The 27,066-nt window shown below is 42.9% G+C and overlaps 2 protein-coding genes across 4 annotated transcripts in view; one reads left to right on the forward strand and one right to left on the reverse strand.

Annotated features, from left to right (window-relative positions):
* The window catches only part of LOC6617578 (putative mediator of RNA polymerase II transcription subunit 26), a 77,648-nt gene that overhangs the window by 34,976 nt on the left and 15,606 nt on the right, over positions 1–27,066 (forward strand). For all 3 annotated transcript variants that reach the window (XM_032724167.1, XM_032724166.1, XM_032724168.1), the window contains one exon: positions 15,148–15,194. The gene's annotated coding sequence lies outside the window, so the exon portion shown is untranslated. The remainder of the gene's footprint in view (positions 1–15,147; positions 15,195–27,066) is intronic.
* LOC6617577 lies at positions 10,024–11,089 on the reverse strand. The gene has a single exon (XM_002041854.2). It carries the CDS (start codon positions 10,975–10,977, stop codon positions 10,099–10,101), a length of 879 nt encoding a protein of 292 aa, XP_002041890.1. The 5' UTR covers positions 10,978–11,089; the 3' UTR covers positions 10,024–10,098.

The following is a 27,066-nucleotide window of genomic DNA, read 5'->3' on the forward strand; positions in this document are numbered from 1 at the left end:
GTTTCTCTTCTGATCCGTCAACTGAAATGTATTTAACTAAATAAGGCCAATGCACATTTATTTGCTTATATTCATTCATTCCGTTCCATGAGCACCTTTCGAAATATGCAAAATTCCATTAGTGCGTTTTCAGCGTTTCGATTAAAGACTCTCGGTAAGCATAGATTTTCCCAAAGGTTCCAAACTCTTAGTTCCTCGCTACGCATCTGCATACCCAGATACCCGGCGAAAGTCGAGCCAGCCTAACAACATAACTAACGCGATCTCATGGGTGGCGTCGCCCGCTCTCTTCTGCCTCCTTCCGTTTGGTGGCAATTAGTGAGCTGCCTATCTGGTCCTGCCAGTTTGCCAGCTATCCGGGATGCCAGTTGATGCTACACACATAGTTGCCATTTGCAGCCAGCGATTTCCAGTTGCTGCATCATTCAGATGCGCGTCGCATTGCAACGCATCGCATTAGCAGGCCACACGAGGCAGCCAAGTGACAACTGACAATTGACAACTGGCAGCTGATGAATGGAGGAGATGCCACATCAGTAGCGGGAGGATTTGCTGTGGGAGGAGGAAGAGGAAGAGGCAGCTGCCTTAAGGCGCTTAGCTGCCCCCTGTGATGGTTTGCTGCCCCCTCGAAGGCATCTGGTTATGGTTATGCAATTCGCCTTTGACAGCGCTTGGCTATCTTTTTGGGACATTTCAGTTTCGGGTTTTGTATATCCATTAGCCAAGAGGCCAACATTCATTCATTACCATATTGTGTGGCTGTTGGCCATGAAGAGGCATCAATCAGCGCCTAATTAGCTTCTTATTTGCATCGCTATTGGTGTTTCGTGGTGTGATGCCGCTTATTACGCAAACGCCGCGTGGCCGACGCAAACAAAGTGCTAATGAGGTGAGTCTCAAGTTTCAGCCAGTTCATACAATCCATATATGTATACATATACATGTGTACATATCTGCACATACAGATATACGAATATGCGGCATATCTGATGACAGAGTGGGAGCTGAGTTGAGCTATCATTTATTCAGGAATCCATCCCTAAGAAGAATGTTTCGCAATAAATGAAATGCAACTGAAATTTACAATTCTCTTATTTGAAGCGGATTTCGGTCAGGGATCTGAGGTATGTTTGTAGGTGGTGGTCAGAGGTCAGGGGTCAGCAGTTTTGGACAGTGGCTAGCCAAGCGTCAAACATCGGCCTGTTTGTATTTACATGTTCTTGATTTGAGCCAAGCTACTTCCTTCCTTCTTCCTTCCATTCAACTTTCGTTTGTTTCCTTCCTCTTCAGCTTTTGTTGGACATTTGGCTGCAGTTTGCCTTTGTTTGACCGGCCTTTTGTTTCAGGCTTTTTCATTATTTAAATGCAATTTTATATGCCAGATGCCAACCACCCGCTCAGTCTTAGTTTTTCCTTCTTTTATTGCTCTTTTCCCTGGCCTTGTATTTGTCACGTGAGCAACTAATTGTCTGTTCCTCGGACATTCAATACTCGTATGCCTGGCTCGGCCTCATCCTGTCCACTGCATAATCCCTTCGCCATAGATCCATGAAGCCATCCAATCTCTGGTAGGCCAGGCCACACCCCACCCATCGCCGTGTATTAATTACACCGAGCGGAGGGATAGTTAGCATATTATGCTGTCTATGTGCCTCAAATCCGCACCCGTGTCCAGTCCAGTCGTTCTCCTGGTTGGTTGCCACTGGCCAGACTAATTGAAAATATTGCATACTGAAAATTGCATAAAATTAATTGCCATGCATAATCAATGAGCTTGCAGAAATAAATTGAAATTTAATTGAAATGTTGCATGTAAATAAATAAATAAATAGTGAAGTGGTAAGCGAGAAGTTGGTAAATAATACAGGTCAAGGAAATAAATGCGCGGCATCAGCTAATTTGATTCGCATTTTTTTTATTCTACAACCAGTAGTTATAAGTAGAAACTGATCGTTTATATTTACAGGTAATTGCCGTGAGTCACTAATTCAGCAATTTAGCTGTTTCAAGGACCCACTTGACCTGTTGCCCATTGCAGTAGCTCATTGTAAGCCAAAAAGCCAGCCAGACCATTAGCACAATTGTCATTGGCCTTTAAAATGCAGCTAAATAATGCGGTTGAGCTTGGCCTGGCCAATTAATCCATCACAATTAGCGCTACCCACACACATGGTGGTGCAGTTGCTCGCTGGTTCACTGGTGGTTCGGTGGTTCAGTGGTTCAGTGGTTGGGTGGGCGCATTGATTGACCGGCAAACAGGAGCGGCAGCTGCGGAATCAGAAACATCAGCAACCAATGGAAAAACCAATAGCATTTCGCCCCCTGATGTTGACGTTGATGGGATGTGGATGGTGATGTGGATGTGGATGTGGGGACGGTGATGCGGATGCAAATGCTGATCCTGATGGCCCTCATGAACTGAGGAGTGAGTCGCCACTTTCTGTTTGCATTTCTGATTATCATTTCATATTTCTGGGCACACCATCCACCGACCACCGACCACCACCCCCATTGGTGATTCCCCGTGGTGCTCCCGCTGTCCGTCTGTGGTTGGACTTGATTTTTTTGCACTTTTTCCATCGCCATCGTTAGAGAGTTTTCACTTCCGTCTGCTCGCTGGATAAACCTTTTGGCAACATGAAATGTAAAAATATTATTGCAATGTGAGTGTTTGAGTGTGTTTTCTGTATTTGAATTGTTGTTTATATATTGTTTCGCCTGGTTTCCTCACACACACACACACACATCATGCACAGAAAGTTGGGTATTTCAGCACCACCCAAACCGGAAATGTCCATGGAAATGCGAAACTCTCAAAGGGTATAACTAGTGCCGTACGATCACGATTTGCACCATTTTTGCTGCGCTGTTAACGCCATTTTGTTGTGTAATGGCTCAGAAGTTTGTTTGCTCTATCTCCCATCCCATTTTCGGCCTGAGTGTTTTGTGCTTTTTATCGCTTTGTTCATTTTCAAGTGCCAGATGAGTAAGTCAGCACACAGGGAGAGGAAACAGGACGAGTTTGGAGAGTTCCAGGACATGGCTGGACATTTTAATATTTATTAATTTACGCCGTGTTTGCCCAGCCCTCCACTGAAGCGCACCAATTTCGGTCAATGATTTACTGGCCATCAGGACAAAGCAGCGAGGATACAATGTATAAAATACATAGTAGTATATAGCCACATGCCTCCTACATACATACATATGTATATGGCGTATACATAGCAGATTTCTCGCATATGTAGCGTGAAAATTGCATTGTAAATGAGTAATTTTGTCATCGGAAATCGGTTTGTTTGCCTTTTCGGTCTTGTAAACACGTTTGTCCGACATTCATTATGCACGATTCCAATTAATTGATTTTGTTTTTTTCAATTACCGGAGATTTTCCGGGTAAATGGTCGTACTAAGTGCTAAGCTGATGGGGCTTACATTTTTACGCATTTTTGCACATTTAAATTGCATACAAAGCACGATTTATTTTGGCCAACACAATATACTCTCATTTTCGGCCATTTTAAAGTTCGGTCAGGCTCATTAAGCTGTTTATCTTTGGCATACAGCATTTCCCACCTCCCAGATATCAATGAATATCCGTGTCTGTTTGACCCATCTTGCAACACAAGTGTATTAACTTACACAGTTTCTCGGCAGATTGTGGTTTCTGCCATTTCATTGGCTGTGGGCCATCAAAAGCCATCTTTATAATTGGACAAACATATTTTCAAATTTTCTGCTTTTATTTGTCATTGACCAATTAGTCAATCAATATAACATTCCCGTCATTTCCAGATAACTCATACCTTTATGCGTGCAAAGCGAAATTGCACTTGTTTATGGCAAATCCAACATTTTAATTCTCCATTGACGAGTAAATTAATCATCGTTACATTTTGTCCAATTAAAATCAAATTTCTTTGGCGTTGGTCGACAGATGAATTGTGATTCGGTAAAACATAATATCTCTGAAGTCAATGTTGGGAAACGCTTTGAAAGTAACAACTTCTGCACAACTTCCCATAATCGTAAGCAAGTCAACAGTGCGTATGAGTAATAGATAGAAGCTTGATTAGACAACATGTCGTATGAGTAATATAATTTTCATTGCAAGTTTTTTGCCTAAGACATGTTTTTCATTTAATTACTATACATTTTGCCTGCTCAAATCTTTTTTACTTTACTATTTTTGCAAACCATGAATGACTTGTTTTCTTGCAAACACCAAACATTTTCCACCATCCACAATTTTTTAAAGAGGATGGTACTTTGCATTTTGTTGCCATTGCCAGTTAACGGTTTGTCGAATTTATGAATGTTTTGTGTGTGTGTGTGTGTGTGTGTGTGTCTGCATATATGTATGTGCATATCTCTATGGCTGCTGTGGGCGGGAAAACTGCAAATGGCAAAGGGGGCGTGGCCAGCAAGCGCAGTGTAATGAGCATCGGAATCGCCTGGTTAAGCACTTGTAATTATTTCTCATTCGATATTAATGCGCCCGAAAGCATGCTGCACTTTTCCAACCCACCGGCGTTTAGCCCACCAAGCATATTTTTGGTTCGCATTTTCCTCGCTCCGATTTTCCCGCTCCGGTTTTTCCGCTCTCCGATTCGCTTTTGTTCCGAGCGAGCATTTAATTGAGGTTTATGCGCGCGCTAAGTGCGGCCTCCAAAACTTTTCAAGAGTGGACAGGCGGAGGCGGGTGGGCAAAAAAAGGCAAAAACAAAAAAAAAAATACGTCCTGGCAAGTGGAAAGTGGCTTAAAGTAATTTAATTATGACAAATTGGATTAGCAAAGGGGGTTGGGAGTGGTAAAGTCGACCTCCCAGCTCTTTGTGCTTATTTTTTCAAATTTATTTTTTTAATGCATGCATTCAAGCCCGCGTATGTGTGTGACCTTTATCCGGTGTGGCTTACATATATGTGTGTGTGTGCTTGTGCGTCTATGCATCTGACATTAAAAACAATTTTAATGCATTTTAATAGTGGAAACTGCAATGGCCTTAACCCCTCTCTCCCTATCTCGGCATCGGCGCCATCGTCAGTTGTTGTCTCTTAATTTATGGCATTTTAAATGCAATTTACTGCCTCTGCAGGCAGTACTCAGTACTCAGAACGGAAAACTGGAGTGCTCAAGGCTGCTGGTTTGGAGATCCAAAAGTGTTCGGCGTGTTGTGCCGGAATCCCAGTAACTATTATGGCCTTCCCGCCGCAGCAACAAACACGAGACACCGAAAACTTCAGCAATCAGTGCTACGAAAGTTCTACTGCTATATAGTCCATAGCATTTCCAATCCCATTCCCATTCCCGAAACCCCGAACATGTATATTGTATCTTGGTCCTTTTGTTTGTTTTGGCCTGCCACTCACTCCGGTTTATCTACTCCCAGTTCCGAGTTACCATTTCCCTTTTTCCAGCTACAAGCTCCCAGCTCCCAGTTTGTTTGTCCTGTCTCGTTGGACTCACTGGTCTCTGGTCCATGGTAGCACTGGCCTGGCTTACTTTAATTGTTAATTTGGCTTATGGCTTCTTCGTTTTCGTCGCCCGCCTTGACCACAAATCATATTTTGCCCCAGGGGATCGGACTCGCCGACAGGGAAGAACTCACTTAAGGTGTCTTCGCCTTCAGCTGCGCAGTTGTTTTGCGGCATTGTGACGATGGCAAATGGGAATGGGAATGGGAACGGGATATGGGGAATGGGCCAAGTGTAATCAAAACCAAATTGCTAAAATTATTATTTAATTAATATAGGGGCCAGCTGTGATTTGCCATCCAATGATAGACTGCGGCGCCATATGGTTGGTTCTCGTCCTGGTCTGGGCATTTGGTTTTTGGCCCGGAGATTAAAGCATTATGCCGTATTTTCAATGGCACACGTACAACAGTTTTCAGCACTAATTGCACCGGGTTTAAATGGGCAAAAAGTGTGTTTAGTCAAATAAATTTACAAAGTGCTTGAATTAATAAGCTTAATTAATAGGTTCCTTCAACGATTGGACAATGTGCAATTTACTGCACTGCACAATTACGTTTCACATTAAATAGTTCATAAAAAATAAGAAATTATAATAGGTGGTAATGAAAATGTTGCACCAGACTGCTTCTTTATGAATGTTATTTTCTTTTCCTGCTTATCGCAAATAAAGTAAAACAAATTTTCAGTGGCTTTTAAGAATAACAAAATAACTTGACCCAAAAATTATGAAACCATTTCAGGCAGGCCTTTTCTCCCTGCTTGACATTATTTGTTTAGGATATCGCACGATTTGCCAGGGTGTTCGCAGCTACCTCAGCCGCCCTTGAAGTGGGCGTGGTTTCAGGCGTGGGCGGAAGCGGAAGTGGATGTGGAATAGCAATGGCCGCCCCAAGGCAAGGGCTGCCAACTCGGCAATAACTCAATGGCTAAATCAATTGACGCTCGTCGAGAGTGCAGCTTATACACCGTCATGGCCAAGACCCCTCCTCCTCCTCGATTTCTTATTTAAAAAGAAAAGTTTCTCGGCCAGCTGGCGTTGTTCTTGCCAATCCTCGAGAGCTGCAGCATCCCAAACCCAGTCCTCCATTTCATCCTTCATTCCCTTGTGTCCCATGCCACTCGACAGCTTCAAAACAAAAAGTCAAATTGAATTACTTTTTCAACATGGCAGCGACGCCGAGGCAGCCACTCATTGTTGTTCGGATGCAGTTGTTGTTGCCGCTGCCATTATCCTTGTAGTGTTTCCGTACAACAGTGGCAACAGCCACCTGGCCGGTGGCATGGGAAAGTTCCCATCTTCCATTTCCCTTCGCCCACCTGCCTACCCACCGATTCTCCATCCTGCGAAAGTCCATCCAAGTGAAAGGCTATTGAAAGAAGAGTCCTTGGAAGGAGAGGGAGGGGTCCTCCATGCTGGAGGACGCCAGATTGGCCAACACTCGGCCAGATATCTCCAGCAGGCTGCACTGCATCGAAGCGTCATTCTCCAAAATTTATATTAGCATTTGACTTGGAGAAATTGTAGGTATTAGCTCTCCGTAAAACAACAAAATGTAGATTTTTTCGAACTTACAACTTCCATTTTTAACAAAAAATTAAATGGGCAACAATAACTCGAAATTCTTTGCGGTGCAGGCCATGTAGAAGCGAATTTTGTGTGCTTTCCAAGCAGAAGTGTGCGAACTTCCGAGATGCACTGCAATATGTGGGTGGCCGGAAAGAAGGGGCATGGCAGGGTCGTCGGAAAGTTGGAAAGGTGTCGGCGGAAGACGCTGGGTGGAAAGAGGAGAGAGGGAAGTGGGCAGTGGTAAGACTTTTAAACGCCGTCGCACAATGGCAAACATTTCGCAGCATAAGTTACTCCCATTCACTATGTATATTCCAGTGTCGCTCCTTCAAGTTTTGCGCCATCGTCCAGGGGCTTTTGTCTGTCCTTATACAATGCAAGTTAATTCAGCACCAACTCGGGCAACAGCTGCTCCTCCTGCCACGCCCCCATCCGCCGAGCGCCGCCCCTCTTTTTGTGGCAGTGCCGTCAACAACTTGTTGGCGTTGTTTCCTGTCCATCAGCACCATGGCCCCGCGCCTGCACCGACCCCGCTCCATTTAAGCTGCATTGTTTGTGGCAAGAACAGAACAGGACAGAACAGAACGGAACAGGACAGGCCAACAAAGGCGGCGGTAGGGGAAATAAAAAACGAAAACGAAAACATAATCTAAATTTTGTAATTGTCCCAGGAAGGACCTCGTTGCCCCGGGCGGCGGATCACAAAGAGCGGGAAGGAGGGATGAATTCTGTTGGATTTGTTGCCAGTCACTCATTCTCATTCCGCTCACTTCTGACTACTTCAGCTGTCCTCAACTATCCCTGACTTCCTAAAGCACTCCAGTCCTCCTCCTCATCCTCATCCTCTTGCTCCGTTGATCCCGTTGATCTGTTATCCTGCCTAATACAATATCTTCCACTCAATTTGACGCTGTTCTGTAGCTCCAATCTAATTTTCATTCCTTTCTTCTCACTATATTATCGCTGAATATCTTTTTACAGCACTTGGTTTAGAGCACTAGCTGTTAAACTCCCTTATGAGGATTACCATTCCCACAACATTACTCTGACTCATTTATTCGGCTAAAAGAATAACTGCTTCGTACTCCTTATTAACAGTGCTTACTATCCACATCCATTTCCATATCATCTAAATTTGCGAAAAATGGCAAAAAATTTGAATTTCCAATTTTGAATAAAGGTCGATAGAGATTTTATCTATGAATTCAAAGAGGTATGGCATTCCAATTTTGGACAACTATTTTTGTTGCTATCGAAGAAATAGTGATTATTTTTTACCGAAAAATAACATAATAAAAATATTCCCAAAAATCGGATATTTACAAACGGGGTTTTCTCCATAACTTGGCTAAAAACGTCATCACCGCTATCATGAAGACTGTTTTGTGCTGCTAATAAGCATAGCTAACTATCCCTATCACTACTTTTATGATTTCAAAAAATAAAAATTTTACCAAATTTTTGCATTTTTGATAAATTCATCAAAATTTTCGAAAAATGGCAAAAAAATGAATTTCCAATTTTGAACACAGGTCGATAGGGAATTTTGCTACGAATTCAACGAGGTATGACATTCCACTTTTGAACAACTATTTTTATTGTTATTGAGAAAATTCTGATTAAAAAAAAAAACAAGTAAATAATATTGCCAAAAATCGTTTACAAAAGAGTATTCTTCATAACTTACATATTTTCTAAATTTCAACAAATTTTCGATATCAGCAATATTTCGAGTTGCATAGAATTGATCCCAATGATGATAAGTGGGACTCTGTTTGATAGTATGAACTATCCGCCCCTTTTCCATTGGCAATTTGGCCAGCTGGAACTCAAACTGGAACTGGGAAATTGGGTCAGGACATGGACCAGCCGCGGCATTGGGTTAACTGGGTCAGTGAAATAAATAATGAATATCGTTGCCAGCAGCAGGGCGAACAATAACAATAGCAACAACAAAAACAATAACAATGGGCAGCAACAATTCAACTCTCGAGTTGCAACTTGCAACACGCTCGCTAAGCGGCTGTATTAAAAGGCCACTCAAACACACAGCGAGGCGCCTAAAAAAGGGTGGTAAAAATATAAAAACAATGGGTCAGGACTGCACTGCCACCCTGCCCCTGCTACGCAAAACCACCCGCTTTTCTCTCGGTGTAGGCTCACAAAATCGAAATGTTGAAAAAAAAAAATATAAAGAGCGAGAAAAGGGGAGCAAATTTTGTAGTTGGTAGGCAAAAAGCTGGCAACAAATGATGAAATGCTAAAATGCATATAGCGGCAAGGGAGTGGTGGTGGGTGGCAGGGTGATTGGGTGGCTGGAAAAGGACTGGGAAGGACTCCTGAAGTGAGCGCTTGATTACACTGAAATGCACTCAAAAGTGGCGAACGAAGCGATGCCGCCGGCGAAAGCAATCGAATGGGCAACAACAGCCGTGCATATAAGAACATGCATACATATTAACAAACATACATACATACGTTAACCCAACGCCCCCGCGAATATGCCACGCCCACACACACACATAGCAAGCCGAAAGGCTGAGCCAAAAAGTTCCACAAATTACATTTAAGTGACGCAAAAGTTAAGTGAAACTCATTGCGAAAATCGCGGATAGATGCAATGTGGCCTGTGTGAATGAGGTGGCAGATAGTGGATGGCAAAAGTGAGGCGGTGGGTGTGGCGTGTGGGCGGTGGTGCAACACGACTAAGTGCTTTGGCTTGCCGAATGTAGGCACTTGAACTATTTTTGTTCCCTCGCCCACTTACATACGCGTCGCCAGTTGTTTATGGCTTTGGGATGTTTCTGAAGGAACCAATGGCGGATTAACGTGTGCCTCATAAAGTGCATGGAACGGATATGATTTATATACTCGTACTGCTTTTAGGCAGTAATATGCAGCAGCTATGAGATATAAATAATCAGCATGCTTCGAAAATCCTAAATATTGCGATACTTGTATAAAATTGAATATGAAAATTAAAAAAGCCTTTAAAAATTTATTCTTATTCTAAGAGTAAAATTGTATGTTATGTAACCTATTTGCGTACTGTGTTAATTTAATTTCAATATGAGCGTGTGGCAACAATCGACATTGGAATTTGGCGAGGATTTCTCATCTCGTTTTTTGACATCTTTCACACGCCGCTGCTCTTCCTTTGCGGACTTTTTATCCGATCCCGCCGATGCCCGGACTGGTGGCTCGCCGATTATAATAGCCGGATACACGATAGCCCGATGCTTGCCGGCGTGGAGAATCACCTCGAAATGATGGTACTGGGCCAGCACCACGTGCGGCTTTCCGGCGTCGAGAAAGCTCTTGATGGGAGTCAGTGATATTCCGTGGCAGTTGATATACACTACTGAGATATCCAATTGCAAAGCCGCCTCATAAACGGTGGCCATATGGTTTCCCCAAACGGCGACACTTACAAATGGTACACGTTCGGTGGCCAAAAGACGGGGTAATTCGGTGGCATTGCGAAATGTGTGCAAAGTCACCACCGAACTGGGTCGCGATCCTCCAAAGAAACTATGATCGAATTCGCATACAATAACCGGCGAAGCATCAGACATTCTGAACTGGAAGCGAATGTCGTCTGGCGTCAGCATGCTGACCACTTCCGCCCGGAGACAATTAATCATTTCCACTGCCTTCACATAGGTGGAGTGAGTGGCCGCCTGGTGGTGCATTCGTTCCATGGAGTTGCGCACTTGATCACAAAACGAATCCCTCATCGTCTCGTGGACAAAGACACTGACCACCAGGCCAGGAGCAAAGGGCTGCTTCAGGGCGTGTATGAGCGGCTGCATCGCCTTGGACACATCGGCATTCTGGCAGATGACCAGCAGGGTGGGATCCTTCCAGGCCACGTCGCTTTCATCACCGGGAAAGTCCGGTTGGCGCCATGTGTATGGAGTGTGTTTCGGCATATTTATATACAACAAATTTTAGCAAGGAAAATACGTATAATTTTGGGCTTCGTTTAGATCCTTTCGGAATGAAACTAAACTGTTTTGTTTTCAGCTAAAGCACAAAGTCATTACTTCCTAAGGCTACTATTGAATTCGACTATAAAATCAGTGTGGTGACTAATTGTCGATAAACATGCTAAAAATACATGCTACTAAATTTCAAATAGCTAACATGTTTATTTTACCACTTGATTAAAACAACATCTACTTTTTAGCCTAACTAAATGGTTAGGCAATTGTGGATTACAACATGCATTAAGCTCAAGTAAGCGTTAGTTTCAGAGCCTTGTGTATAATGCCCTGTGCTATGTCCTGTTCTAAAAAATCCAATTGATAACTCAATACGCTTGGACGAACGAATTCTGTCAACTGTAGAGAATCCGGAATGTATATCTTTTTCGTCATCCTGCTTGGATATTAGTTTGCCGGCCAGGAAATGAACGTTGACTGCTGTCCTATACCATCTACATCCATCCATCAGCGTCACTTGGCAACGGAGACAGAAACTGAAATACAGACAGAGAAGAATCGGAGAGGAGGATGTCATCTCTGGTTTTGCCTGGATTCACTTGTGTTTTAGCCTCATTTGCCACATGGTTTCGTTTCGCCTCCCTCGAGAGTGGTATACTCCGTACTTCCCAGTGGGTTATTGCAGTTTTCCGCCAGCAACACGTGGCTTTTCCTGCACTAATGATGCATTCTCACTTGCAACATTGCCATATTGCAGCAGCAGCATCAGCATCAGCAGCAGCAACACATTCACATGCAGCATCCTCTTGTCTGTTATCCTGCGCCCCAGTTTACTTGAGTAAAATGCAGTCTCCCAGCTCAGAGCACTGAGCTCTTAGCTTTCTGGATCCCAACTCCCTGCTCCCAACATTACGCACTCATGGGAGCAGACAACCAACCACGTCACCAAGTCATCCAGGCATTCAACCATATGCCATGTGCCATATGCCATCTGCTATCTGCCAACTGCCTCAATGTGTGCAGCATCCATTCCCCAATTCAATTCAAATCCCCATCTACCACTGACAAAATCCTGCCCAACTTAACCGGATTTTTGGTGCATTTTGGGATAGCCAAAATATTGTTAAGCACTGTGTATGAAGCTTAGTTAATACACTTCCAACACTTTCCAAAAGAAACATCCCACTATTTTTACGATTGGGAAAAAGCTAAGTAAATGCCCACAAAACGATAGTAGGCAAATGTAAATGTGTTTAACCTGTTCAAAATCCATATTAATGGGCTACAAAATGCAGTCTGCAGGCAAGAACGTTGACTTTTCACCGAAAGAGGCTCAGTGAGATTGAATTTCAGCTGTCGAAAATCCTCTTTTGGCTCCACCTAATGGATCCGCCAGGGACATTGTCCTGCGTCGTCCTGCATTTTACCTTCTCTCATTTGTCTTCTCAGCTTTTTTTTTTATTTTTTGGACCTTACCTCCTCGAAAGGACCAACCAACTGGCACTTTGTGTGGCAATGTTGTGAAAGACGCTCGATAAACACGTTGCGCAAAGAAATCGTTGCATAAATTAAGGCTTAATATCCTGACCTCAGTGACTGTGCCTGTGCCAACGGCGATATCGGGTCAACACACAAAGGATCCGAGGCGTTGCCACGCCCACTCAGCGAATACTTTTATCCGTCAGCAGATTGCAATTTTAAGCTCACACCGAAAATGAAGGAACCGACAAGAACAACAAGTTCTCGAATCCAAATCGAGAATCGTTCTATTTTTCAACTCCGACAAATGAATATTTAAGGCCACAAAAGTGTGAGGAAGCCAGTGCTGGTCAGTGCCAAGTGAAAAGTGCCAAGATTTACGAGCTGTTCTCTGTTAACGATTCTTTCGCCCTTCTTTTGCCAAAGTCAGACAACCTTGGGAAATTGACTTTTGCCTTTGGCCTGGATTTTACTGCGTAAATTTCTAACAAAAATATGCCCCTAAGCCAGAATTACGGAAAATGCAATAGGCTTATGCCGGAAAAAATAAAACCATTAAAATAATGACCTAAAAAAGGTTAAATTTATATAGATTCCTATTTTTTACGTGTTCTTTTGTTCTTTGTTTTAACGCAAAATAATGACTCATAAACTATTAAACATAGTTAATTATATTGTTAGGCAACAAAATAATCGCTTTTAAATTGGACAGTAAACTTTTGAGAACTTTAAATTTGTATGCGATTCTGGCAGTTCACTGCATTTGAACACGTATTTCTGCCATTCAATTCCAAGTTAGCTCTGTGAAATCAATGTGTAGGTTTATTTTTACTGCACAACTGGCAAGTAGGAGGGCCAAATCAATAACCAATACAACACATTGCTGGCAAGGCCAAGTTAACTTAACCGTTGCCCTGCGAACAGTTGCCAAGCTGAAAATGGACAGGTGGCGCGGGCAGGGGATTCCCCGGGGGCAATAAATTAACAGCCCGATGGCGAGAGCAAAGAAAATGCCAGGAAAAATGTCGGCAAAAATCTCAATTCTCCCCGACACTGCTGGCCGCAGCAAAGAAAAGCCGAAAAAAAAGCCAAACCAAACTGAATTAAAATTTTTTGCATGAGCCCGCAGGAAAGTGAACTGTTGTTCGCTTTTTATAAGCAACAAAAAAACAAAAAAAAAAAAAATTAAACACAAGATGACACAAAAAATGTATCAAATATCAGCTTCCGGTGAAATGGCGATGACAACAAGCGTCGCAGCCAATTTGCAGCCAGGAAAATAGGGGGGCGAAAAAAAAAGAAAAACCAGAGGACACTAAGGGCAGGACTGGAAAAGATGACAGGGAAGCGCCAGGCAAATTGTTGATTGTTTCATAATTGAGAGCCAAGAGAAGCCAGGACCTCACCTAATACGCCCACTATCCGCTTACTTACCTCACGCTTTCCACTTTCCACCCACTTCCCGCCCATTTTTCATGTCGGAGACATCGTGTCCGATTGCCGGGAGGGGGGCTGTATTGTCCACCAGTTTTTCCATCAGCACTCCTTTTTACTTAGCCCATAATGCCATGGATGTCACTAAGCTTAAGTGTCTAACGGATATTTCACTGAACGCTTGTGCAAGTAGATAAAATTAAGTTTCGGTTTAAGTTGATTTTCCAAACAGAATTCTGATGTTACCATAGAATTCTTTATATCCCTACATTGGCAACATTGTTAATTGCCTTAAAACGCATAAATTACAAACGAAAATTGGAGCTGATTTTCAAGAGCTCAGGTGGCTCATGAAATCCTGGCTACCCATCAATTGCTGTCTAAGCAGCTGTTCTGATCCTGGGAGCAGGTATAAAAAAGGTAAAAACAAAAAAAAACTTCATTAAGCAATGTTCAACAATAAACATACACACACTCGCACGCAGTCCGTAGATTTATAAGCATTTTACACCTGTGGCGTCTTTTTAGGCCTGCCACCTCTAAGCTCCTCCACCCACTGCTACACACTACCACCCACTACCGCCCACCATGCATCAAATGGTTGAATGAAACTGCTGAGCTACCCATTTCGGCATGTGTATGTGTGTGTGTGTGAGTGTGCGTGCAAACAAGCTGAAAATTCATTAAACCGAAGCAATAAATTCTTTTAATTGTTTTCTTTGCCAAGCGCCCTTTCTCCCGCTCTGCTATTTATTTAATTCATTTCCCTTCTCCCCTTTTTCCATACTTATTTTTCTCCTCTTTATTTTCTTTAGCAACATTTCCATTTGGCAGCAGCAAACATTGTTTGGCCATCTCATTTTGGCAAGCTCTCCAGCATTTTAATGTTTTACGTGATATGTTTGGCATGTCTTTGACGTGGTCTCCTCCATTTTGCCCCACCTGAGTCCTGTCATTAATTCCTTTCAATTTACCAAAAAGAGAAAAGCACAAAAAAAAGAAAGAAAAAAAGAAAGAGAAAAGATAAGGGGCGCCCCGCAAGTGAAGAATCTGACGAGTGGGGGAGTGCTGCCTCATTAGCAGGTACAGTCGCGGCCCTAAAACTTTGACAGTTGCATCATTAACACAATACTTTTTTGAAGCAGGAGGAGGGGGTAGGTGTTCCAGGGGTGTAATGAACTGGCAGACTTGTCGGGAACTTAACTAATGGATTTCTTCTTTGCTCTGCTCTTATTTCACTTACAGGTGTCTCCGGCATCGACTTCTTTCATGTTGTAACTCGAGGACTTTCGGTAAGTAACTACCCTTGCCGCACCAAAAACATAGACAACAAATGACAAACAGTTCGAAATGGTAGGTGTGGGGGTGGGGGAATACTGTGATCTGAAAAGTATTTGGGTTTCTATTCGAATTGTTGCATTCGAGCCGCACAAACTTCGACCAGAGGAAGAGGAACAACAGCGGAAGGATAACGCCGAGATTGTCCTGCCACTGCAAGTTTCGATTTAGTTTTGAGGTCAGAGATGGACTGTGGGGGAATGGCTGCATAGGTCGGGATAGAATGCACTGGCATTAAGGTTACAGTTCGAGCTTAGCCACACAAATCCTCCTTCCGCTTCGTCCTGCGAAAAAGATAAGCGGACAATGCTTTCCGATAAAGCAGACCAAGTTGCGCAAGGGAATTAAAGCTAGCATTTGGAAAAGTCAGGTGGGAAACTTAAGACCACTCGGTTTGAAGAACAACGTTTTGCGATGGCTAATGGGCAGAAACCGAGGGACTTTAAATGCAATTTGAAAGTTGTGGCAAGCGTTGAAATGTAAAAGTACAGCAGTACATGTCAAAAATGCAAAGAATCTATCAGCTATCATTATATAATCATTAATGACTTGATGAAGTAGATGACAATCGAGTTTCCTCTTACATTTTAGCCCTATTTTGTGTAATAAAGATCGTCACAAATCATGTTTGACTTAAATTAACATAACACATCACACCGCAGTCCACTTTCCTTTTGACCTTTCGACATTTCGGTCCCTGTCCAGACAAATTAAAGTGCATTCAGTGTCGTGTACCAGGTGCAAAAGAATTAGCCAGAATGTCTTAATCAGTCTGAATCAGTTGCCATGGCCTGACAGGCATCAGAGTCCCCACCGCTTTTCGCCGAGCTAAGAGTCCTGAATGCTCACTCCTGTGTCCTGTTACTGGAGTCCAGGACACTGGACATATGCTGGCCGTCTTATGCTGCTGCAGCTGTACAAAAAAAAAAGAAGGAAAATACGGATCGGAATGGTCCTTCAGCTGCAGTGGAGAGCAGCACCTGGACGGGCTTAAGTCCATGCCAATATATTAAACTTATTGTGCCTGGCAGGTGACCTCCTGGTAAACCTGCCACCTGCCCCCTGCTCCGTGGCCCTACCCGCCTTGCCCCTTGAGTGTTGCCGGGTGGCCGTTGTGCACTTCCGGTCGCCGTCCTTGCGGCAACGTTTGACATTTCGCAAAGCCAGTGGAGTTCTTCTGTGCCGGGCACATCCTGCATGGTCCAACATCCAGCCTGCAATTTCCAATCCCCTCTACACCGCGTCTCCATCTCCGGCTTGCTCGCTGTTCATTTCAGGAAATGCATTTCGTCAGCGTTAAATGAAAACGAAATTGCCAATTTCGATGGGGATAAGGAGGAGGGCGGGCGAATGAAGATTGGCGGATCCAGGACCAGGGCGAGAAGGGAGGAAGGGCTAAGGAAAATGGAGTAACGTGGTCCCAACACACATCTGCGATATTCAGGCTCAATCAGCCTTGCACTGGTCTCTGATTTTTTGCGAGGATTCACGCCGACTAATGTGATTTGCACGAATGCGAAACTAAGACTGCGACGCTGACGTAAGGGGGGAAATATTCGGAAAAATTTAGGGAAAGTTGGGGCGAAAGATAACAAGATAGGATTGGGAGATAGACAGAGAGAAAGCGCACGGTTGAAAAGACAGCATAAATCAATGGGTGAAGGATAAACCTACTGGTGACCCATTTCTTCACTAGTCAAGCCATAGAAATCATTACTAAGATTTAGGATTGCACAGCAAAGGCAACCAAAATAATATAACAATAAAGACACACCTAATCATATATATATATATATACATTTTCAAATAACTAATTATTGCAATAAATCCAACTTCTGCGTGCAACTACTCATGATTCTAAGAAAACTGAGAAACCATTCGTTAACCCCTGAAATTCGGAAATAAACCAAAGCACTTGAAGGGTATAATGATGCCACGCCCCTTTTGCAGGAGAAGGGCGGAACTGCAGTTGAAAGTCAATTGCAGTGAAACCTTAGCCCAGTTATGAGAGCAACTGCGTAAATCAACTCGAGCTCAAGCGAATGAAAGCCAAACAAAGAAAGAAAGCGCCGTTTGCCTTTACTTAACCACCCGAGGCACTTGGTTAGTTGCCCCACCATCAGTTTTTCCACTTCGCCACACCACCGGGTAGACCCACCGTTTCAATTGGCTCCTTTTTTTCTATTGGCAGTACAAACAAAAACGGTGCAAAATTATGTCAATGGCATCGTTGTCATGGTCGCTGTTCTGTAAGTTGCTCCACCTCCAGCTCCGCCACTTCCTGGCCCCACTTTCCATTTTCATCTTCTGCCGGAAAACTTCTCAGCTGATATTCCTTGGTCGAATAAAATCCAGACCCCACCCTTTTAAGGCAACTGAAAGTTGCGCTAAAGCCGGGGGGTTGATTGGAAGTGTCGGTTGGTTGGAGCATAACCATGGATCAGTACCTGGAGTATTCAAGTGCCACCCAGACAAGTATATATATTTACTTTTTTTGTGGTTACAAGCCGCGCGCACCAAGAATCGTGTTAATAATCGAGCTCCACTGCCACAGGATGTGACAATCCGGGTGGCGAAGCCACTTGTGCACCTGTTCCGGGTTTCTGGTTCCTCATTCCTCGTTCCTTGTTATTTGCTCCTTAAAAAGCAACAGCAGCAAGTGGATTGAATAAATAACATTGGCAAATGCAATTTGCGAAATTAAAACCGAAAGTGGTAGTGAAAACTTTTCACCGACCACCAACGCCAAACCAAACTACTTTCGACCATTGTCAGTCGTCTTATCGGTGACAGCAATCATTTCTGCGGCTTGGGCAAAACTTTCTCCTAACGACGCCAAACGATGAAGAAGATGATGATGATGATGTTGGTTATGCACATAGTAGTAGGGAGCAGATGAGGACAAAGGACCTTAGGAGCTGGATTCTAGTCTTATTGCGGTCCATCCCAGGGCCACATCGAATTGGAAAGCAAAGCGTTCATTTGTAAAATTAATAAAAATAGTTTATCATTCGCCTTCGAGCTGGCCGAAAAGCCCCCAGGAGTAACTGTTGCTAGTCATGGGCAACTTTCTCCCCTTTTTTTGGGGGCTTAATGAATATGGATGAAAGTCGACACAAGTTCGGACGGCATTTAATGATACCACCACGGCTGAGAAAGCCGCCAGGCCGGAATGAGTTTTCATCGATCAAAGGACATCCGACTTTTCTATGGGCCGTACCCAAGTTTACCTTAACTTTCCTTAACTTTTGTTTAATTTTGCGGTTGTGCTGCTACACTTTGTGGTTTTTATGTAATGCATTATAGTCTATGTTATGTGTCTATGTCGTATGACCTTAAATCCCTTTTGCTTTTGTTCACGTGTGCCTGCGCAAATCCCATAAGCAATTGATTCAAAATTGAAAGCAAATAATTGCATTGAAGGAATAAAGTAAATGGATTTTGATACCCGGTAACTTTGGAAAACGGGGATATATTCGATTTGCATGAGCTATAATTTCATTGCATCCATTGTTTTTATTTCCTTGCTTACATACAACAGTATTAATATCTTTGTAAATTAAAAGTATATTGCTTGCGGATCATTTTAATGTAAGAAATATAGTGTTTGTGCTTTACTTTGTTTTCCTAATTTACTTAATTGACACTGCTGTCCCCCTCTATTTTGTAATCAGAAATAAAGCTATAAGAACAGCAGAGGAGGGAGACTTTTTCATTTATATAAACTCATTCAACGATTAGAGTACTGAAAAACCGATTCCTTAAGAATGCCTCGAGGATAATAGAATGCTTTCACCCCCAGAATGCACCCCCGTTGGTAGGGTTTTCATATTTCATATTAATATAACCGTTCAGTTCCAAGAACATCCCCTGGATTTCTCCAGATTAGATGTCATCTTGGTCCTGTTATTTGCCGGCCAGTCGGGCTTTGCAAACAGTCCACCTTTAATCCTTTTTAACGAAACCCCCAACGATGTTGTTCCATGTCTCGCATGTCCTGTGTGCATAGTGTATGGTGTATCCTTTATCCTGCATGCAGTATGCAGTGGCCCATCCAGAATTTAGCTATGTACACAAAAGGCGATGGCAAATTGTGTTTTGTCAGTGACATGGAAATCAACTGAAGCGATGTGCGCGATTTACGGGCCGAGGACATTTTGCAGGGCTAAATCAACAGAGATGGGTGGGTTGCTTTCGTACGGGTGGATTTTGGGGAGATTTGGGTAGTAGGGTTTCCTTTAGTTTTTTTTTCGGTGCTGTTTTCCACGATAAACTGTTTGAAGCACACATGTGACCACGCCTCCATCATCGAAGGCGCCAGAACAGGATCCGCAAAAAAAAAAGAAAAAATATATGGAAGAAAAAAAAAGAAAATATATATGGAAGAAAAGAAAAAAAAAGAAAGAAAAGCCCAGAGGACGGAGACAACTCAATTAAGCATGCACAATGCACACGATTTTAAACCGGCTATCTTTTTCTCTTCTGGGAATATTTTCAATGCATTCGCGTAGTACGGACATATATACTCGTATATGGACATACCCCTAGAAGAGCTGAGATCCAAAATAAATGTACAAAAAGTGAAAAATATCGCAATGTATACTGCGGCAGACGGTTGGACATGCGAAATAAAATTGTTTGATATTTGAGTCACATAAATTTCCATTGATTTTCCTCGTTTTCCCGCTCCAGCATTTCGTACGTGTCTTTGGGCGACTCTTTAAATCGCTGGCTCACTAAAAATAAAAAAAAAAAAACAAAACAAAATAAAAGGAAAGCCGCCATCGGCATTCTGAAAGCCGCTGGGAAAGTTGAAGTGATGTACCCGTTAAATTGATGTCTAGCTAAAAATATGACAGTTGAAATATATGTATATATAAAATAAAATCTTACACTGAGAGTTCTTCCTGGACAGTGATTCCCTTATATTACATTTTTAATAATTCGACGTGCTGTTTATCTCTGAAATATGTATATATGGTATATTTCGGTGCTATCTATGACATTATTACAACATTCCACGTACTCAGGTCCATCCCTACTTAACCCCACCATTTTGGATACCTTTATTGTCACACTGGGATTTGTTTTGAAAACCTTTGGGACACAAGCATCTCAAGATAATGTAAACTCTTTGCAACCATTCCCTTTGCTTCACACTTTGCACCCGTTGCCCGATTTAATTGGGAGTGGTGGTGGTGGATACATTTGCCCGACAAATGACACAGCATTGGAATTGGAAATAAATAAGGGGCCCGACCTTTGATGCCTGTCGCTAGCCGAAACCCGGCCACACGCCTACACCCACCACCCACCACCCACTTGCCGGGCGACCTTCTGCCCGCCTTTTTCCTTTTTCCACCCCGCTGTCTGCTTGGGTGAAAGACAACCGCCCGCCCCCCCCCCCCCCCCCCCCCCCCACCGTTTGTTTGCTTAATAAATGAATGCGGAAAGTGCTCTGAATATTTGTACAATGTTTTTCTTTGGCTCCCACTTCTCGAATTCTCCATTTCCCCCCCTGGATTTACCAGAGTGTTGCGTATCTTTTATCAGAATTCCAATTGCGGACTACGCGTGGCATTTTATTTGTCATTTTGTTTATAATATTGATTTATCAGTATTGCGCATTGTTCGCCGAGTTGAACACAGTTTTTGACCTTATCCCTAGGTATTTAATGACTCCCAGTTACATTTATTCGAATCGTAGCCTATTTATCGAAGATAAGGCATCGCATATGTTACGTAAGTCCCAAAACAGGCAAAGCAAATGGATTTAAATTTCAACTTTAGGTAAAAAAAAAAAAGCGAGCAATTTCGGGTGACTTCGAAACCACTGAAAATAAGTCTAATGGTTTGCAGTGTCATTGGGAAAATCCTTTACACATTAAATACTTTTCTTTCATTCGGAGCATACAGTTTTTCTTCTTATTCAGCTGCCTTGGTAGCTTTATCAATCAATGGAAATCGATTTGTTGGGCTCAATCAGCGATGGCGACGGAACCAGGCACCCCTCAGGAAAATGGGAAAGTTCTGGGCGGCAGACAGGCAGATAGAGGGAGAACGCGAAAGAGAGACAAAGATGGGGACAGAGACAGAGAGAAAGGGAAAGAGAAAGAGAAAGAGAAAGCCAAGCAGAGACACTCACTTGGGCATGCCAGCCCAACCCTCTTAACACTTAAATAGGCAGCCATCTCCTCGTTGTCGTGTCATTGAACTCAGCCCCTTCAGCCCCTTTGGGGGGGTGTCTTTGTCAGATAATTTTTGGGGTGGCCATGTCACTTTGTTGTGGGTGGCACATGGCATCGGAAATGAGAATCGGAGAGTGGGTGGGTGGTGGGTCTAAAAATAAAACTTTCTCCCGAAACTAATTTGGCAAACGAGCGACGTGAAAAACAAGAACAAGCCAAAACTAAAACTACAACTACAACTACAACTGAAACTGAACCCGAAACAGAACCCTTAACTGAAAGTCAACCTTCAACCCGGCTCCAAACAAGCTGTGACTCATCGATGACGTTTCCCAGATTTTTGCCCCTTGAGAGGAGCAAGGATAAGCCCACTTGACTCTCAGTTCGGGGCTCCAAAAGCATAATTGAGCCCCAACCCAACGCTTTTGCCGGCTTAACGCTAAATGTTTTGTGGCCCGAAACACCAAAAAAAAAACCCGCAACCAAAAGTGCAACTCCCATCCAACCCGAAATTCGGGCGAAACTCACACGAAATGAGCGCCAACTGTTGCTGGCCATATGTGAGTTGGCCGGCTGCTGGCACCTTAATGACCATAATCCCTGCTCATAAAGTATGCAATGGGTATGCCCAACGCAGTAGGAGTTTCCAGAAGGGGTGAAAGTCCAAAACACGGACTGGGTCTTAAGTTATTAAGCGCATTTAGTGGTGGATTGGAAAATACTTGGCCAGATTGAGTCGAGTTGAGTTGAGTCGAGTCGAATAGACTTACTTGACTGCCAAACCATCATAGGGAAATCGTAAAAGTCAAGCTGTGGGTGGACTAATGGAGCTACCCCGGATTTCACATTCTTTAGCCATCACTCTTTCCGTTTATCCCTGCTGTTGGCACTATTTGTGCAATTTGTCTTCGGTTGCATAAATCTCAGCTATTGCAAGAAATTATCTGGAAATCTTTAGCTGTGACAAAAAATTGAGTCCTGAGGAGAAGATTTTATATAAAATGCCTAATTAAAATTATTAATGAGCTCAAATATATAACTTAGCAACTTAGTTTAGTAAAATATGCCACTTTGAAGAGGATCCATTCGCTATCTGCAGTTGCCACACGATTTTGAATTTATACTCCATATCCTTCCGCTTGCTAATCCCAATGGCAAACGACTGAGATCCGCAAAGTGAATCATTCCTCCTCCACGCCAGACACATTTTTCCAAGTGTGTCAACTTGGGGATTTCGCAAGAACTTTGGCTGCTGCCTCATGCAACACTCATATATCTTGCCGCCGCCTCCGTCAACGTCTTCATTCCCGATGTAATATAAAAATGCGTGCCACGGGATTGGCTTGCAACTACTGGTATATAGAAACATACGACATATATGTGCATATGTATATACATACATTTATGTAGGGTGTGTGGGCGAATTCAGACTTCTGGCGAGATGGAGCGCAGCCATCATTATTGTGCATATACAATGTCCTGGCCCCGTTTGTCCCGTTTCCTTTCTGCTCCTCAGTTGGCGGTGACGTTGACATTTTGAGTGTCATTTTGTTGGCTTGGCGTGGCTGCCACAGCCACAGCCACAGCCACTTGCAACATCCAAACTCCTGACTTACATCGCCTTTCTGGCGCTTTTTATATCCTAGTCTCGTACGGATCAGAAGTAGTTAAGTTATATATCGCTTTAGTACGGATAAACGTGCTGGTCTTGACAACTTTTATGATCGGATGCAAATTGCGGAGCATGCCACTTTTATTGACTGAACGTCTGTAGTTTCAGTACTAAAACTTAAGGCTTTAGAAACCTTATGGTATTTTTAGCTATTGTGTTTATTAAGATAAACCTTTCGTGGAGTTCCGATCTGGATAAATTTAATGAAATGTTACTTATGCTCAAACATATGATTGCATATTATTGAAGATGATTTTATGCCCTTTAAAAAGGAAATTCATAGCTGGTAATCCAAACCATCCAGCATTCTTAGACTGTCTGTGATATTTTCACAGTTTCTGGAGCCTGACTCCGCTCTAGAATTCTGGAATTGAAATTGGGATTGTGCTAGAGCTGCTTGGCACGCACTTGCTGCCACAGTTTGTGGCTAGCGGAAACGCATTACATACTCGGCAGCTTGGCTAGAACAACATTGGAGCAGTATGGAGTGGATGGTCGGATGGATGGGTTGGGGTTTGGGTTCGGATAGTCTTGAGCCTGGCGACAACAGTCGGAAACGGAAATAGAATAAAGTGGCTTTCTGGCTGACGAGTCGCTGGCTCTCATGCCACACGCCACATGCTCCCGCTCCCGCTCCCGCTCCAGCACCCACTCGTAAGTCGCCTGTGGCTTTTCCTTGATTCCCGAGCCTTTCCAAGGCAAACCAGCAATTTATTCCAATTGTCGTCGACGTCGCCAGCATTTCATTAACTCGGACTGGACGTCCATCGCCGGTCTGTCAGCACTTTTTCCGCTTTCACTCGTGTTAATTGTCCTGCCAACTGGGTATTATTTTATGTTTTTCTATTTTTTTTTTTTTTTTTTGTGGCGAAATGAGCATTAGAGCGCCATCCATCAGCGACTTGGGATGAAGTGGGTAGCTGCTAATGAAGACGAGAAGAGTTAATGATAAGATGATTCATCGGTATTCGAAATAAAGTCAATTTATTGCAGCACAAGTTTCCTTCTTTGATATGGGTTTTAATTAAAAATAACTTAAATAGATGGGCTGTGTATATTTTTCTACAGAAAATACATATTTCATTTGTAAAGGTACACAATACATGTCTTTTGTACACACGCTGTGCATGGAGTGCAAATATATAATATACAAATATAAATTCCTTTAACAAAGTGTTGGCAATGTAAAGAAGGAACGGAGTCCTTTGAAGCAGGATTGTAATTCGCTGACCAAACTCACACTTTAATAAAGTTTATCCGGCTAATAAAGAATTCTCAAGGCTCCCATTGAGCCAAACCCACACGTCGATCCCTTTGTGTCCCAATTGTCTAGCAACAAAACGTTAATTCGAAACGTTTTATTACCCTCGAAAAACAACCAGAAATGTTGTTGCAAAACTGAAACTGGGACTACAGTTCAAATGGGGGCGTATTACGGTGTGGGGCGGTAACGCTGAAAATTTCCCACAAATTGCAATGGGGCCATGAGAGAGTAAAAGGGGTGTGTTCGTTGGGGGCGTGCGATTGTTGTAAATTTTGCAAGCTATTTTTGTTTTTTTTTTTTTTTTGTTTTATATTTGGCCTGGGCTGTGCAGAAAAATCGTTACGAAAAGTTATAGAAGGAACGAGGCCATATAGCCATATAGCAACAATCGGAGAGCAAAAGGAAAACAGGGCAGACACGAACGCAGCGACGTGACTGGAATAGTATTCCAATAATTGAAGGCAGCGACGACAGCCGTAGACGTCGAATTAAAGCCCAACATGAAGTATGGCAGCAATATAGTGAATAGTGAATAGTGAATAGTATATAGTATATAGTATAGTACCCCCCTCATAGCCAACCAACTGTATCTATATACATACGTATGTGTGTCAGGGGGGTTGGGTGTTGCTTCGATGATGGGCACCTTAAAAACACATTAGTCGAAGCCCCGCAATCCTCCGCCCGAAACAGAAGAACTTTATGGATTGCATGTGCTTCAGCTGAAGCTGAAGCTGAGTTCTCGTTTCTGCAGCTGCAGCACCACTGATAATGGACTGACAGTGAAAGCAAAACCAACCACCCACTCAACCAAACCAAAGCAGCCACCCACACAGCCCCCAACGCAACCAGCCAGAAAAAAACCCAATACCCCCACTCCACCATAACAGAGAGAAAAAATGTAGTTATGGCTTAAAGCAATACAAGCCATATTTACATTTTATTGACCACGTTTTTTGCCAGTCTGCCTTGTATGTCAATACACAATGCGGTTGGAAATAAGTAATCAAGCTGATGTGATAAATTAAAAATAAACAAACGAGCACAAATGTACGAAACTATATAAAAACATAATACACATATAAAGGGAATGAAAATCATTTGAAAAGGTGTCTAAAAGCAGGCGTTTGATGTATTTCAAGCTGTCAGCTTGTAACGCATTAACACGTGTTTAATATATTATTTAAAAATAATAATAAAAAAATGTGTGGAAATCAGTTTTTTTTTGCCAGTGCAGTTCCACTCTCGCACATTGTGCTAAAACTTTCATCGCTATCAGTTTAAATACTGCAAGCTCAAAGCGGCATTATGCTGGCTTGAAATGGAGGGAATTTTCGGGATATATGTACGTACGTAGGAATATGTTGGAGAAACGATTCGGCCAGGTTTGAATGTATCCAATTTTAAATATGCATTAAGCCAATGAAAACTTGTGCCATAAAACCCGCTCAGCACGCACCGAGATATGTCAAAGAGTCACCCCGGAATTGGCAGGAAAATGGGTAGACAGGTGACTCTGTGCAGTTCAGGTGATAGCCAAAACACTTTATCGTCAAGCAAACAGAACGACACCGACACACACACACACACACACATACACATACACGGTCTAACAGAGACGAAAAATTGGCAAAATAATATTAGCATTAAGACGAGAGCTAAATTTTACGATCCATTTAGAAGGACGTGGCGTATAAATCGGATGATGGGTCTTCGTAAGCCGCTTAAAGGTGTGTTTGGCTTGTAGCAAGGAGATTCACCATGGAGGAGTATTCACTTTTCAATCGATTAGGAGCCCCTCGAAATGTCCGCCCAGGATGCCAGTTGAAATTTATGCCCAACTCATTTTATTAATGGATCCTTTAGGCTCGTAAGCAACACATTTGCCAACGGCGACAATGACACCCATTCAACTCCAACGCTCCACCACCCCCCACCCGAAATGTCCCACTTCTCACCCACATACGTATATACATACTCACCTTTTCGAGGCATGAGTCAGTCAGTCATTTAGTCAGTTAGTCGAAAACATATCAGGCAGTCAGTCAACCCTCGAGTGTTGCGAGCCTTACAACAAATTTGATTTGTGTGTGTGTTTTTTTTTCCAGGGTGGGTGGTATGAGAAGTTCTGGCTTTTTGAGAGCAGCTCCTTGACCCGTTTGTGCGCAGATTTAGGCAATTTCCTCTTAAGTATTTTCTCAGTAAATAAAAGCAGTTGGGAATAAATACCTTTGGCACATTTAAGCTACCATAAGAGGCAGTGAACGATTAAGTATAATTTTATAAACTACTTTTTTTTCTATGCCTAAAAAGTAAATTCATTGTTTGAAAGATAATCCCATTTATTGCTTGCGCCTCTCTCTCTCTCTCTCTATCTCTCTTTCTCTATCTCTCTATCTCTCTCACTCTCTCTCTCTCTCTCACTCTCTCTTTCTCTATCTCTCTCACTCTCTCTCTCTATTTTAAACTTGTAATTATTTTTCTCGTGGTTTTCCGATATTTTCTGAAAAGTCTTTGAGGATTTGGGATCCGCTTTTCCATTTCATTTCCCTGGAGACTACTTTGGTGGCAACCCGCCTGGTTTTTTATTGTTTGCCACCGCCTGTTGTTCTGTTCGTCATGTTTGTTTTCGCCTTGTTCGCCGTCGCCGTCTTCGTCATCGTTTTCCTCTTCGCTTCCCCTTTATTTTTTTTGGCATTTTC

Source organism: Drosophila sechellia, chromosome X, assembly GCF_004382195.2.
Source record: "Drosophila sechellia strain sech25 chromosome X, ASM438219v1, whole genome shotgun sequence".
Classification (NCBI taxonomy): domain Eukaryota; kingdom Metazoa; phylum Arthropoda; class Insecta; order Diptera; family Drosophilidae; genus Drosophila; species Drosophila sechellia.